This window comes from Camelus ferus, chromosome 35, assembly GCF_009834535.1.
Source record: "Camelus ferus isolate YT-003-E chromosome 35, BCGSAC_Cfer_1.0, whole genome shotgun sequence".
Lineage (NCBI taxonomy): Eukaryota > Metazoa > Chordata > Mammalia > Artiodactyla > Camelidae > Camelus > Camelus ferus.
The window spans coordinates 22524449-22540262 of record NC_045730.1 but is presented as its reverse complement, the minus strand read 5'-3'; the positions used below and the strand labels follow the sequence as shown (position 1 = coordinate 22540262).

The 15814-nt window shown below is 50.5% G+C and overlaps 1 protein-coding gene across 1 annotated transcript in view; it reads left to right on the top strand.

The window, feature by feature from the left end:
- The window catches only part of FRMD4A (FERM domain containing 4A), a 276313-nt gene that overhangs the window by 206264 nt on the left and 54235 nt on the right, over nucleotides 1-15814 (top strand). The window contains 1 exon segment of the mRNA XM_032473723.1: nucleotides 11406-11482. Coding sequence (XP_032329614.1) covers nucleotides 11406-11482 — 77 coding nt within the window.

Sequence of the window (15814 nt, the reverse complement as noted above, 5' to 3'; positions counted from 1 at the left end):
GGGACAGGCATGTAAACGGCCACGCTGATCGGGTGGGGAGCAGGGGGTCGGACTCAACACTCGGTATTTATACCATGCAAACAAACACCCAGCCAGACAGCCCAGCAGCCCCCTGGAGACTGACAGGTTTCTAAATAACTCACAGAAACAGATTCCCACTACTCGGGGCACCCCGTTGACCTTGGATGCAATTTGAAGACACAAATCAAAACCAAACGCTATTGTTGGATCTCAGTAGAGGCGCCTCCAACAGCTCCACCCACTCCAGACGGAGCCAGGAGCCAGGAGTCGCTGAACAACTGATTTGGATTCTCTGGCTTAAAAACCAAAGGCTTTGAGAGTCTAACAAGAGTATTAACCGCCTGGGACTCAAAAGGAGAAAGCTCTTCTCATACAAGTGTCCTTCCCTGGATCAGAAAAGTCCGTGACTTTTCTGATCACTCCCAGGCAATGTTACTGAGTCCAAGTTCGTGCTGCTCGCCACACAACAGGCCGATAAATCGGGAGACGAGGTGTTGGGGTGAGGAAAAATGACCTTATTGGGAAAGCCTGCAGACCGAGAAGATGGGAGACTGATGTCCTGGAGAACCATCTTCCCCCAGTCAGAACTCAGGCTCCTTTCATACTAAAAGGGGCGGGGGCGTGGTTGGTTGTTGCAAGCTTCTTGGTGTCGGAATCCTTTGTTCTCGCAGCTGCCCACGTGGGGCAGGTCCTGCTGTCCCTGTAAACCTCCCACAAGATAAACGTTATTTTCTATGCTGCAACTTTTTATCTTTATATGAATGGGAAACTGTTCCCCTCTTCCAGGTCAGAGCCTTGAGACTGGGCTCTCCTGTATGTTTCAGGCTCTGGGCCACATTCTTTTACAAAAAGGTGCAAGCCAGCAGGACTGAGCACTGGAAACAGCACAGGATTAGAGCCAAAGGAACATCTCCGTCAGCTCATCTGGTGGCAGCTAGCAGCCCACTTACTATTTAGATTTAAGCGGGAGTCAGGTGGCAGTCTTAAGTGGCCCTTAACTTCAGGGGACACCTAGCAAGACCTTCCCCTCAGTTCGGACTAAGCCTCCTTGAAACGAGTGTTCCTCTTCCAGCCTTTCACTGGGCGGTCGGAGAGCCAAGGGGGCTCGCTGGCCCGTAAACCAGCCCCCAGCCCCGCCCATAGCAAGGATCAGGAGTCACAGGGGAGTGGTCTTCCTCTGCGTGGGCTCGCACAAGTGTGCCCCTTAAAATACGTCATTGAGCTGATGCTGAGAGCTGTGGGGGTTGAAAAACTATTGAAAACTGGTGCCTGGCCAGATTTCTCACATGGCAGTGGCGGAGAACACCCCACCCCAGAGGTGTCTCGGCCACGACAGCCCAAATCGGTCAGACTCGGGGAGGTCAGTTGTCATCCGCAGAGACCATCTCAGCAGTTCCGGGGGACAGCCCTGTAGGAGAGCCATCCGGGAAGGGGTGGGGGTGAGGAGGGGCTGCTCACGGAGAAAGACCAGCCTTGGGGATTATGGGGCTTTTATCTTGTACTGCTGGCTCCTTTTAATAAGAGTTTAATAATTAATTTTACTGAATTTTAACCAAAGAGCATCTTGTGATTGATAATTAATGCAGAGTGGGATTTACCAGTCAAAAGGGTGTCGAGACCTCAAGAGAGCTCCTGGTTACTCCCCACTCCTCTCCAGCCCCCAGGTACCCACAGACCTACTTTTCTGCCTCTCTGGTCTTGCCTATTCCAGACAGTTTGGATAAATGGAATCATAGACTCTGTGGCTTTCTGTTCTTGGTTTCTTCGAATAATGTGCTGAAGGTTGGTCCCTGTTGTGGAATGGATCAGAACTCCATTGCTTTTCATGGCTGAAAAGCTCCCAGCTTTTGATAAATGATTAAGAGCAGTCACAGCAGAGTATCTCTAGCTTGTTGTGGGCCGCCACTGATTTTGAGGACGTCTCCATAGGTATGTGTGTTGTGGCCTCAGAGAGAGAAGGCTAGGCCACGTGGCTCCTGGTAGGGGTGTGCAAAAGCGCCATGTGAAAGACAGACCTTCCGCAAGGAAAGGAAGGGAGGAGGGAGGCTTGAGAGCTTTCTACATCTTAGATTTGTTGATGGAAAAATGAAGAACATAAAATTTCCCTACAGGGCCGTCCGGCTGTCTTTTGATTTTATTTTTTGTTTCTTGAAGAAAGGGACCCAAAGAGCTCACAGTAACTGCTGGAGTCCTGCTGACCACTGAGCCATCCTGGTTCATTCCAGATGCCTTTTCTTTAGAAGCAGGAAATGTTGGGCTGGGAAACCCTGCTTGTTGAGTCCAGTAACCTTGGCTTTGTCTTAGGAGATACCAGCTTGTTACTGCTGATCTATCCAATGCTTAGGGAACAACGTGAAACAAATTTTTTTAGGAGCATGATTCAGAGGGGAAACCCAGGGGCTGAACTGATCTGCCTGAAGTGTCAGCATGCTTACCACTGAACCCGAGCACAGCCAGCACGGCGCAGAGTCCTACAGCTCTGACTGCCTGTGCCCCGGGGCTCGGTGGCCGTGCCTGCAGATGGGGCTGGGGTCCGCCTGCCCCGGTCATGCCTATCAAAGAGCCATAAGCCAATTGAGGCAGTTTGTAGGCAGAATGGGTGGTGAGCCGTCACTCCAGGTCTGGACTAGGATTCCAGCTTGAGCCTACGAGCGCCTGGAGATCAGAACTACCCCCACGCGCTTTGGAACAGAGTTAAATTCAGACAGAGCCACCAAGAGGAGGAAGGGCCGTGGTTTCTGGGTTGCAGCTCTTGGGCCGGCCCTCACGGCCACTTCCCCATTGCCACATGCTGTGCGCTTTCGAAGTGAGGTAACAAGATGTGTCAGTTCAAAGGCTGGTGGTTCCTTACAGCATGGAAGTTATCTGAATTTTGAGCAGATATGAGTGCAAATACGAACTCTCGCCATTTATTATCTGTGTGACTTTGTGAAAGGGACTTAACTTCTGTGAACTTTGGTTGCCAAATTACCTACTTCATAGAGTGCTTCATTCATTCACTTAGTCACTCAACAAACAATGACCAGATGCCTGATATGCCCCAGGCATTGTGCTAGGTGCCAAGAAAATACCTTCAACAAGCTTACAGTCTGGTAGAGATGTTTGAGTTAAAAAAGACATTTGCTGCACAGGATGAGAAGTGCTTTGGCTGAGGGACATACATGAGTATCTGGGACAAGTAGCCCAGATTAGGGCTGAGAAGCGTGGGGCCCTGGGGACAGCCCTGGTAAAGAGAAAGCAGCTTAGGGCAGCGTGCTGAGAAGTACCCATTTCTCCCCTGCTCTCACCCCTCCTCCTCCACAGTCGCAGGTTCCAGACTGACCTGTCCGCTGCAAAATTCCTCTAGGGAAGAGGGCACCGGGGCAGAGCTTTAAATAGGAGCAGCCCTCCTGGAAAGACAGACATTTGAGAATTGAAGTTCTCGCCTCTAGAAAACATCCCTTCCTCTCTCTTTTTCCTGGGAAGGCAAAATCATGCCACTCTAGTAAGAGGGACCGGAGAGAGAGATCACCAGCCTCATCGGGGCGCGGCTGCAGAGATGCCTCCCAGCCTCTGCCGGTTGCAGCCACCATCACAGAGCAGCCGGCACGACTGCCAGTGCTCCTGGCAGCAACCTGACTTGCAAAGCAAGCCGCCAAGCCCCGGCCCCCTCCCTGCCGGGCCCCCACGCTCCTGGAGACACTTTCCAACCAGGAGAGCCTGGCACTCGTGCCTGAAGTCAGCGGCCAGGGTCTGCCCGGCTCCTGGTACCTGGAGGAACCAAGATTGGCAAGGCTGCACCCTCCCCAGAAGGATAGGCCAACTCTTGAAGCACTAAAGTTGGTTAAAGATGCTCTGAAGTCATCATTCCCATTTCCTGTTTTGTTGTTGTTGACTTGATTAAGCAGGGTTTATTATGAGTGTTTACCTTTCCATGTAGAGCTGCTCGCCAGCCCATTCTTGTCCTTTCTGCCTTATCTCCCATGGAGTCAGGTGGCCTCCATCAGGGAAATCAGGGGTCTTCCTGTGATGCAGCCCCTGCTGGGCAGGGCTACCAGGCCTAAGAGGACTGCCAACTGCCAACAACCCTCCCCCCCCACAGGAAAAATAGAAAAATACAGGTTTTCCCAAAGTCCGTCCTCGAAAGCAGTCAAAACAAAAATTCTTGCAGCAGCCCAAAAGGAGATCTTTGCTATTGCAAGTGAAGTGGTCCATCTTAGTTCCCCTCGCACCCCCGGACGGGCCAAGTACTTCTCACTCATTCCCTCTTGGGAGCATCCCATTAACAGAAGTCGTGGCAGGTGTGATTAGCCTCGATGTCTTTTTTAGAGGAAAGCCTGGAGCCCAGAGAGGTTAAGCCACCCGGAACAGGGCTGCCGTGCTCATTGCTGAAAAAACCAAGGCTGGACTCAGAGATGGAGAATCACTGGCCAGCTTCTCCCTTGGGGCACGAGCCCACATCCCTCCCCTAGAGGCACACTCTAAGGAGGGAAGAAATGCCATCAGGACACCAGGGATAAGAAAGGAGAAACATTTTCAGCTTCTCTTGAAAATTTTTACATTTGCCAAAGCTTTATGGTAAGGTCTTTCTGCAAGAAAAGCCAAAATACACACAAGAAGATAATATAGAGAGAGAGACCCCCTAGAGAGAAAAAGGAAATTGAGTCCAATGGGGACAAATAAAATGGCCTGTCTCTCTGCAGGCCTGTTAAGTATCTGCTGACCTTTCTCTTGCTCTCTCCCCCTCGTAACGACTCTGAAGCCAAAGGAAGCTGAAAGGGTTTTGATGGGTTAAAAAGCGGCGTTCCATTAAAGGGTCAGGCCTGGCGCTTTGGGCACCTGTCACTGAATTAACCAAATCCATCGCAGGCCCCTGTAGACTGACACTGAGGAGCTGGCGATCGGCGAAGGAGCATCTTGAGTCTGTTAGGACCAGCAGTGCCGAAAAACGAGCTAGTGTTTTCTTTGCTGGGCATGTGGCCCTCTCAGCAGAGCGCGGGGGTCAGGGAGCCGCCCTCCAGCGCAGGTCCCGAGGACAAACTCAGGTCCGCATCGTGAGCACTTATTCATGAGCACAGTCTTGGAGGCCCTGATCTGGATCCTGGGGTAGCCCACCCCACAGACCACTGAGCTGTGTCGTCGCGGGATCCTTTCCTCTCAGGGTGAGTGTTGTGAGATTGGAAGTCTTAACAGAAAAATGGTCAAAACTGACTCTGGAACAGAATGGCTATGGACCCAGAAATTGACTGGATCAGAACTGGAGGCAAAGAACCCACAGAGAATACATCAAACTCCCAACTCAAGTGGAATGAACTTCAACCTGGGTTAGGCTTATACATACATTGTGAAAAATCCAGTTAACAGAGAACATTTTTTAAATGCCTACGGCCCCATATTAGCCATCTTTAAAAAAAAAAAATTTCCCAGACCTGTACTTTGGGCTGATAGGTGTTCAAGGTAATCAGAACTGTATTTTTTAGATAAAGAGCAGCACTGGCATGTGGATGACGGGGAAAGAACACTGTGGCTGGTATTTGAGCTCTGACCACGCACTGGGCTCCACATTAAGCCCTTCGTGTGTATTACTCATCGACGCAGCAGCCCTAAGAAGATAAACCTGGTGTTGCTGGTGATGGTTCTTCAAAGGTGAGAAAACAAAGACACAAAGAAATCACACTGCCAAGAATACACAGCCAGTTAGGGGTAGACAGCATGGCTTTGAAAACCACGCTTTTAATCATTAGTACAGGCAGCTGTCTGTGTCTGCGGATTCCACATCTGTGGATTCCACCAACTGCAGATCGAAAATGCTCAAATAATTTTTAAATTCCAGAAAGTTCCAAAAAGCAAACCTTGAATTTCCTATTTATATGGCATTTACAGTATGTTAGGTGTTATAATTAGTCTAGAGATGGTTTAAAGTGTACGGGAGGATGCGTCGAGGTAGATGCAATTACTACAACATTTTGTATAGGGGACTTGAGCAGCCTCAGATTTTAGTATCCAAGGAAGGTCCTGGAACCCGTCCCCCAAGGATACCAAGGGACAACTGTATTCTGTAGTGTCTCCCATAAATAGGGAATGTTTAAAACAAGCCACTTTATTTTTCAGTTCCAAAGAGTAGCAGTGTGACATTCCAAGGATTTACAATGCTGACCTTCAATCCATGCAGAGGATGCAGGAATGCCCGCCCACACACGCCCCTCCTTCAGCAGAAAGGAAGCAGAGACGAAGACAGATTTACAAAGTCAGAATTATCACTGAGGCCTCCTGACTTCCCAGAGTTTCTCGTCCCTCAAAATGGGGAACCAAAACCAAGGAGAATCAGCGATGGTCATGAATATTGATTCTTCGAGACGGAAGCACAAGACATGTCTTAATCAGCTGGAGTGGTTTCTCCGTAGAGTTTGAAAAGCCTGATACAGAAACTATAGATGATTTTAAAGTCCATCGTGAAATTCATCCTTACGTCATGAGAACAGTCTTACTTTGTGCGCGTCACATCTCCACAGCTAGACGCCCCTTACAGATACAAACATGTTGAGCGTTATGTCCTCTCTGTCTTATTAGCATAGGTTTGTGCCAAGTAGACACCATGACTTGAACGTGTGGAAAAGAAGTGGGGATCAGAAATTGTCTAAACCCTCAGGACCTTGCTTCTCTCTTCTTTAAGGATAAAGTGAAATGTATTGAATGCCTGTGCAACTGATATAAAAGCTCCTGACCTGTGTTAACCCCCTAAAGCTGCTTCCGTTGCTCCTTGGAGTGAGTTCCATCCCTGACAGCAGACTCTTACCAGGCCGCCTGATCTAATTCTCTGAGCACGCAGGCTTGGGGTTTTCTCCCATTGGTGTGCTCCCATTTTAATTAAAGGCCACCTAGCTGGGGTTGAGCATCTCCTGTGGTCCTGTAGCCCTCGGGGGGTGTGGCAGCTCATTTTTATTTGCTGAAGGTATGAATGCACCGAGATGTGAGTGAGTGACTGCCCTACTTGCCGAGTGATCAGAGCAGAAGTGAAAGCAGGAAGTAAGTGGGTTTTTTAGTTTGTATGTTTCATCCAGAGCTCGGAGGTTATTCCTGGCCTTGAGTCTGATGCTTCTTACAAGAGAACTCCTTGCTCACCAGCAAGTGTTTGGAAAGCAGGCAGCACCATTGAGGTGGCCAAGAGCCCTTGGAGAAATGATCACTTACTTAACCATCAGCTTGAAATAACTTTGTCCTCGCTTGTGGCCAGGTCCTCCTGCTGTGTTAGAAAGAGCCCAGGACAGAAGTCACAAGAGTAACCCTGACATCAGTTACTTATTTAACCTCTGGCAGTCCCTTAACCCCTCTCCACTGGGCTTGCTTTATCTGTGGGAGGAGGAGGCTGGCCAGATGGCCCCCGGGATTCAGCATAATGGACCCTCTAGGAGCAGCAGGAAGTTACTCAGAGAGAGGTCATGAAGAGGCTTGGTGACTCAGCCTCAGGACAGAAGAAGACAAGGCTCCCCAAAGTCCTGGTGAAGAATCAGACACTAGAGTCAGCTTCCTCTCCAGCCTTTATTTCCGCCTCTTTCTGAGGGCCCCCCCATGTGCTGGTCCTAGCGCTGGTAAACACTGGCTGGGGAGGAAGTCTCATGGAGCCAGGGCCCCTCGCCTGTCCCTGCCGTGCCTTCACCCACTCGGAAAGAGCAGGACACTAGCCCTTCTCGGCCCTGGCCTCCCATGTACACAGGATGTGGGAATCCTGCAGACCAGCTAATAGGATCCAGTAACCAGGGCCCGCTCGTTAAGTGTTTTTAGTGTTCCCTGCTGCACTCGGGGCTCAAAGGCTGTACTTACTGGCCACTTTCGTTTGCTTTCCATGGATAAACATTTCCCATCGCCTCTTTTATACATGATGACATGAGGCCCAGAAAGGGGAAGTGGAGGACCCATGATCACTTGGGAATCACACACCTGGGTCAGAAGCCATGCATCTACATCCAGGACCAGCCATGGTCCCAACCGTGGCTACCGGCACAGTCTCGATGAAACCACTTCTGGTCAGTTGTTCTGTCTTTGTTTTCAGGGCAAGGCCAAATTACTAAGGCTGTTCTTGTTTTTTCTTTCAGTTGACGTATAATCAATTTGCAGTGTTGTGTCAGTTTCTAGTGTACAGTGTAATGTTTCAGTCATCCACATACATAGATAAACTCCTTGTCATATTCTTTGTCATTACAGGTCACTACGAGATATTGAATACAGTTCCCCGTGCTATACAGTAGAAACTTGTTTTTCACTAAGGCTGTTTGTTCTTAATCATGATTCTTGTTGTTTGTTAGTCTTTGATGGAAAGCTACTGATACCAGGGCACCTCTGGGTAGAAAACCAGAAGAATCCAGCCAAGAAGAGAAGGAAGGGGGAGGGTGCAGCTCAGTGGTACAGCGTGTGCTTAGCACGCAGGAGGTCCTGGGTTCAGTACCCAGTACCTCCATTAAAAAAGTAAAAATAAATATGAATAAATGAATAAATAAACCTAATTAACCCCCAGTTTAAAAAAATTATTTTAATTTTTAAAAAATAAGAGAAAGAAGTAACCCTTGTCATTTACAGCCTCGAGAGGAAAGGAAAGGCCCTGAATAGGACGGAAAAGATGTGGCTTGTCCTTCCTACTTAGAGTCACATTGTTGCTCGTTTGTAAGCATCGTTTCACTCGTAAAGTTAACCATCCATTAGTGAGTAAGAGCTGCTCCCACTAATTGGTGGCCCCACGTGGAAAGGAACATAGTCAGAGGTTAGAGAAACGGGCCAGGTGCCCGGACGCCCACTTCTGGTTCCATCTCTGCCTTGCTGGGTGGCCGTAGGCACTTTCCCCTAATTTCTCTGAGCCTCGTTTTCCCCAAGAAGAAAGGTTCCCACTCGCTCTTCCTGGGGGGGTGCTAAAAGATCAAAGAAAGAAACGCCTGCTTTTTAAAGATGCCCAGATGAAGTGCATTAGAAAGGCCTTTTTAATAGGTATTAATTAATAAAGCCTTTGATAACTGATGGACCCATGTGTCTGAGCTCTGAGTTAGCCCCTTGGGCATGGCTGGCCTTAGGAATTAGGCAGAATCCTGAGGGTCTCGCCCAGTCACAGCCATCGTGTGCCTGTGAGTCTTTCTGTGGAGTCACAGAGCACGTTGGCATCCTTACCTGGTGGCTGGGTTATGGTGGCTGCACCGAACCAGGGAGGCTCCCCCGAAGTGACTGAGAAGATCAGGGGTCGCCCCCAAACCAGCACATCAGAGCCCAGTGTGCCCTGTTCACAAAGAGGAGGCCAGAGCAAGCCAGAGGTGGACAGGCTAAATTTCTACACTTACTTAGAGATTTCTGGGCCACAAATGATCAACTTTTATTCTTTTAAACCCCAGTGAGAGGGCTTGAGTTTAAAAAAAAAAAGATTAAGAAAAGAATTGTTTTGGTTGTTTTGGAGTTAATCTCTTTTATTTGCCAGGATTTGGGAGAAGTAAGAACACCTAGGAATCACACTAAGATCTGAGTTCACTGAGCACTTACTTTATACTGATACCTTGCCAAGGATCTGTTGCTTCTACCTTAGAGGAGCCTTATCGCCATTTTACAGATGGGAAAACTGAGGCTAAAGGGCATGCTGTCACTTGCTAAGGCCAAACAGTTTGGATGCAGGGGAGTCAGGATTCAGGCAGTGTGCCAGGCCACTTTGTTCTGTGTGCAACCTCCACCTGAGGTCAGTGGCAGGGATCTGTTAGCTCTGGTGCTTTTGTGTCTGTAGTGAAGTTCAGGTGGATGGTCTGTAAATACCTAACAGTGGGGGTCAGAGAGGAACTTTGCACCTTTCATCGAGGGGCTTAGCGTAGCAGAGCATCAAATAGGAGCGTGAGACTCAGACCTGTGACTTGAGCAATAGACTCCGCGGAGGTATTTCATCTGTGATCTGACACAAGGCTCTCTGCACATGTAGGACCTGCTTTCCTTGGAACTGAGCTGAAAGGAGCAAAAGAAATCCAGTTTTCCTTGGGCTTCAGAGCAAAACATACTCTGAGCCATAGACAAAAGAGGAAGCGCAGGAATAAGGGGGAATTGAGGTCCTCCTCCCCCAAGGCAGACAGGAAGAGCGTAGATTCTGCACAGCAGGTTGTGAAAAGAAGGCAGCCCAGTTTGACAAAGGGGTGGAGTCCTTTGGCCCGGCCCTGAGGTTGGTGGGACACAGAAATTGCCGTCTTATCTTTAAGGAGAAATGTGAGCAGATCAGAGGGGCCAGGGCCCCAGGTGAGAGGTCTCTAGGTCTGAGATGAGACTCTAAAAGCATATGCCTGAACTCAGGGGGCGGAGAAAGGGAGGACCCTGGGGAAGAATTGGCCATGCCCAGGATGAATGTCTGTTCGACCCGTCTTTGGGCTAAATAAACTTAAATTCTAGGTCTATAGGAGAGGCTGCAGTATGCATCAAACATAAACGTAAATGTGTATAACTTGAATCTCTTTTGATGTTTCCTAGAGAGTTGAAGTAACTTTCTTTTACTTCCGATGAACTCACCCCATCCCAGAGCCAGGCTGCAGCCCTACTCCCTCCAGCTTCTTAGTGAACAGGCTCACTGACCAAGGAGAAATGTTCCCCAGGGCCAGAGGGGGCCAGGCGGGCAGTGCCAGCATCTCTCTTTGCTCCCACTGTTCAGAACTGCCTTAATTTCCCTGTCCCCCTTGCCAAGGGCAGCCTGCCCCTGGCTGCAGCATCCTGGCCCCGGGACTCCTGATTTTCTTTGCGCAGCAGAGAGAAGCAGGGGCGTGACAGGCTCATAGTGTTATCTTGAGTTGCCTGCCCCCACATAGGGTCCTAGCAGACCCCGCCCTTCTCGAGCCATCCCAGATCACCAGGGCGAGTCCGGGCTCTTACACATTAGTGGGCAGGAAGTGGAGTCCCGATGGGAGGCTGGGAATTTGACCGCCTTTCCAGTTCAGCAGTGGAGGGAGGACGCTCTGCTCAGCACTGCAGGCAGAAGGCTACTGCTCCCTTCTGAGAGCCCGCCCTCCTCTGCTGCTCCCCTCCCTCCCCTCCTCCCCTCTTCTCCTTGGAGGGAAAAGTCTGCAGAGCTGGGAACTGTCTCAGAGAATTCAACAAAGGCCGGGCAGAGCAGGGAACTACTTGAAAAGAACTTGTTTTGTTCCCATTGAGAAGCCTGCAGGAAAATCCACACCCACGTTGCCGGGGTTTTGAACTGGAGAGCAGGCGTGTGTGTGTGTGTGTGTGTGTGTGTGTGTGTGTGTGTGTGTGTGTGTGTGTCTCAAGCAAGAGACAGAGGAGGTAGAAACAACCGTACAGGCTCAGCTTTGATAAGGAAATTGCCAGCTGTAAATTCAGCCGCAGAGAGAGGACGCCGGCCGTGACCCACCCGCTCCTGAACTTCAACTGCATTGTTTTCTGTCCAGATATTCCAGTGGAGACAGTTGGAAAACCTGTATTTCAGAGAGAAGAAGTTTTCTGTGGAAGTTCACGACCCACGCAGGTAAGCTCGAAAAGTCTTTTTCCCCTGGGAGTGCGTGGCCAGCTGGCATATGATTCATTGGACTGTTTTTGTGTTGTCACTGTTCGTGTTAGTTTGGGGTAGGGGAGAGAGGGCGGTTGATGGGGAGAATAGAGTTCCAGTCGGCCAGAAGAGCTTTGCTTCGTTCTGCGTGTTGGTAAATGAGCTCATGTGTCTGTGAAGTTAACACTGCCGTGGTCCTTTCATCGGCTGCACGTGCTCCTTGCCTGCAAGCCTGGGGGTCTTAGGAAAGATGTGTAGCGCTTTGGAGCGATCACCCACTTAAGCTGGGCGGTGGTCTGAGTCCTTTTAGGAAGTTTTTGCCGGAGAAGAGTCTGAAGGGTAGCTTGTCAGAGCCTCAGAGAATGTTTCAGGTGGGACGGTCAGTACCAGAAGGAATCTACAGCTGAAACAGTTATGCTGAACTGTTTCGTTCCGGGAGCTGTAATTTTAGGGTGTTCACTGCTCGCTGTGGGTGAATGTGAAAGAAATACAAGTCTTTTTCTCTCTGTCTCACACTGTATCCCAGAAAGTCAAAATCAGTGCACTCCCGAGTCCCAGGTGCCAAACAATAGGTTCCGGTTTTGGCATGCTGCAAGCATTGCATGGAAGGTTCTCGGGGCAGCGTGTACCACGGCCTTTCCTCTCTTTGTCTGCTAGTCCTGGAGTTGTAGGCAGCCAAAAACAGGCCTGGCACTTAAGGATAAGTCAGTTCCAGTAAGTCAAGCCGACTTAGAGCAAGAAGGGAGCCCTGGGAAGACAGTGAAGAGATTGGCTCTGTAATGGGGTGTTAGGTGCGGTCGATGCTCGAGTCCTGGCTTGGGAAAGAGGACTTGCTGGCACCAGCTCCCCACACACATGGCTTCTGGGCACTCAAAACAAGCCGCGATACCTCCCAGAAAGCTCTCAGCGTGAGAATGAGATTGGCCCCATCAGAGGGCGAGGCTTGTGGGGAGGTCTCTGTTCCTGCAGCCAGTGATAACCCAGGAGGACTGATGTGGCGTTGACTGGTCATGTAATCTGCGTGAGACAGCACTGCCGTGTCGGGGGACAGCTCCCCCGACGCCCCATGGTTACTACACAACGAGCAAGTGGAGAACATCTCAGAGATTCCGTGTCTCCACAGTGAGGTGACAACGGGACCATTAGCAGAAGGACAACCTGTGCAGTGTTTTTCAGGGTCCTGTGAGGAAAGGTCTCATGGGCCACAGACCCTGGCTCTGCAGAGCAGGAGTCCACTGGTGCAGGCCAGGCTGGGGGGAGAGAGAGATGCAGAACGTCCCCAAGTGCATGTTGCCACAAGGGGTCAGATGCAGAAAGGGGATGACCGGCAAAAGAAAGACTGGAGATTGGATGATCCTCAGGGACTGAGCTAAGGACTAGTCAGACTCTCCAAGCCTGTGCTCTGCTGGGAATTCTGCTAATGCAGAGGTACCTTGGACACATCCTTGAGAGAGAGAGGGAGTTTGTGTTGTCTCTGAGTCTTATCCATGATGCTGAATTCCCTTCCCTTTCCCAAGGCCCGGGGATGTAGCGAAGAGTCCAAACCTCACACGTTCCTGTTACGTGGGCTCCTAGCCTATTAAATGAAAGAGATCCATCTCACGTTTGTTGAGTAGCTTCCACGTTCGGGCGCTGTTACCGTTACTGAAGGCAAGTTTATGTGCCCATCGCACCAGGAGGCCAAACTGAAACATCGAGGTTTGGAGCAGAGAAAGGTTTATTGCAGGACTAAGCAAGGAGGACAGGGTGTCTCACGCCCAAGAAAACCCCCAACTCCCCAAAGGGTTTCAGCAAAGCCTATTTAAAGGCCAGGTGGGGTCAGAGGGTGTCGCAGGGTACATGATCAGCTCGTGCACAGTTCTCTGATTGGTTGATGTCAAGGGAACAGTGTGGTCAACCCTGTCAACCCCCAGGCGCCAGAAGGTCTGTGGGCCAGGTGCTTTCGATCATCACATAGTTAATTTCTTCCCTTTGGTGGTAGTTTTTAAGCATCTGAAAAACTCAGGAAATATGCATGAGATACTGTTATGTGGGTCCCTCAGAGAGGAGCTACCGCAGAGGATCTGGGGGAGGGTCTGATCCTGGAAGCCCCACAGGGTCCTGCTCGGTCACGTTATGCGTCCTGGGATAACGAAAAACGCCTAAGACAGGGTCCGCTGCCCTAGTAGAACTTCTAGCACAGATGGGGAGACACACAGAAGAAGGAACTTGATGTTTATTAAGTGTTTACCATTGGCAGCCACTGTTCTCAATACCTGGACAGTTATCTCCTTGGGTCCTCACTGTGACCCCAGGAAATAGGTACCAGCATCCTGTTCTACTTGGGAAACAGGCTCAGAAGAAACAAAGTAACCTGCTCCCAGTTACAAAAAGCTAGCTGAGGGGTGCAGGCAGGATTTGAACCCAGGGAGTTCCGGCTCGAAAGCTCTCATGCCTTACCACCATGCTCTGCACGGGCAGCAGGTACCAAGTGCCAAATGGTGGCCAGAAGCCAGGCTGGTGAGGAGAGGCTTCCAAGAAGGGGAGATCTGAGCTGTGGATGTAAAGCTCATGGTGGGCTCTCAGGGGGTAAAGATGCTGGTAGGAGGGAGATTTCTGTAGAAGGGAACGGAGGGGCCCAGGGCCACCCGGGCACAGAGCGTAAGCACGTACCCTCATCCGCTCCAGGAGAGGGGCCTGTCCACCCAGAGGCCTGCAGGGAGAGGAGAGGGGAGGCACGGAGAGGCCAGGGATGCGGCTTCCTTGATGTCAGAGGTGGGAACCCAAGGTGACTGGCCCTTTCCAGACGCACACCGCAGCAGGCAAAGGGAAGTGTCTCAGGTTAGCAACTTGGGTGAGCGACAGAGCCAAAGCTGCCACCGGGTCTCCCGCCCGCAGTGCAGCAAGTGCTCTTCTGCGGCCTCCTGGCGCTCCTCCAATTAATGTGTCATCCTATGGCTGTTGCCTTGTTTATTTGAACATGGAAGAGCCGTCTAATGGATGGTTCAGGGGTCAGCGCCTCTCCCAAACAGGAAGGAAGCCAGGACCGATGTTGTGGGATGACGAGTGCGGGGCGCAGCCATGCCCTAAGGATGTCGGTCCTGGGACACGGGCAGGACGGGGGATGGCTCGGCCGAGGGGGCTTCTGTGACAGATCACAGGAGATGCTGCAGGGTTTGTTCTCCTGCGCACACGTCCTCATTCGGTACCCACCGCTGTTTCTGCGGTTCTCTGGGCGTGGCAGATACTCAGTATCTAAGGTTTAGGCAAAGCAGAGAGTCGGTGGGGTGCGAAGGGCCTGAAGGGAACACTGTGGAGATGAGATAAATTAATAACCGAGGAAGAGGATCACTCTCGGAGCATCTGGTTTAGGTGAACTCCCAGGCCGGCCAGCCTCTTCCTCCTCCTCCCCCGCCTCCTCTGAAAAATACGCTGAGCCCGGGGCTGCACCCACCACAGCCACTGAAACACATTTCAAGTTACTTTTCTTTTCTAACTCAGCTTTTTTGGCAGGAAAAAAAAAAAAAAAAAAAAGATGTATTTACTCCCAGGATCAGCTATTGCTGTGGAAGCCAGAGCGGGCATTCAGGTCACCGTGCGGAGACCATGGGGGTTACCTCCTCACCGTCTCTGCTGCTCCTTTTCCATTATTTTCAACCATGTGTCCCTTTGTGAGCTGGCATTTTCTCTTAACTTTTTGCTGTAACCAAAGGGAAGACCAGTACTCTGTTTACAATCAGTAGCATTAACTAACCACCAGCTTTGAATTCCTCCTTGAAAGTGGGTCTGAAGGACACTTCCTGTTAAGTCTTGGCACCCCTACCCCCACCCCAAGGGAGGTGGTGGGGACAGCTTCTAACTTTCTTCGAGGGAAAACTGGCCATGAAAGGAAAGTGATATTCACAAGTCCTGACTGCCCCAAGTTTCTCCCCAATGAGGTAGCTCAGTCTTGAACACACATTTTTTTTCTGAAGTGCACGTACGCTACCCCAAACCTCACCCACTGTGCCGCCACCTGCCCCCCCACATCCACTCGCATACACGCGCATAAGCAAACACGCATTCTCCGACTTCACTTGTAAAATAACCCACCCATCCTATAAAACACTTCGTTGAGAGCATGATCCTATAACTCGTTTTTCCCTTGATACCATTAATGTGGTGAATTGTGTTGGGACCAGCCTTTCCCACCTTCGATTTAAAGCCTCTCTCTACTCCATGCGTCTGTTCTCTGTGTCTCCTCCATGAATGAGCACGTGCGGGTGGGGTAGTGGGGAGGGATCGGCCAGGCTCGTTTCTTCCTGCCTTCCCTCTCCTGATCCGTTACACCCT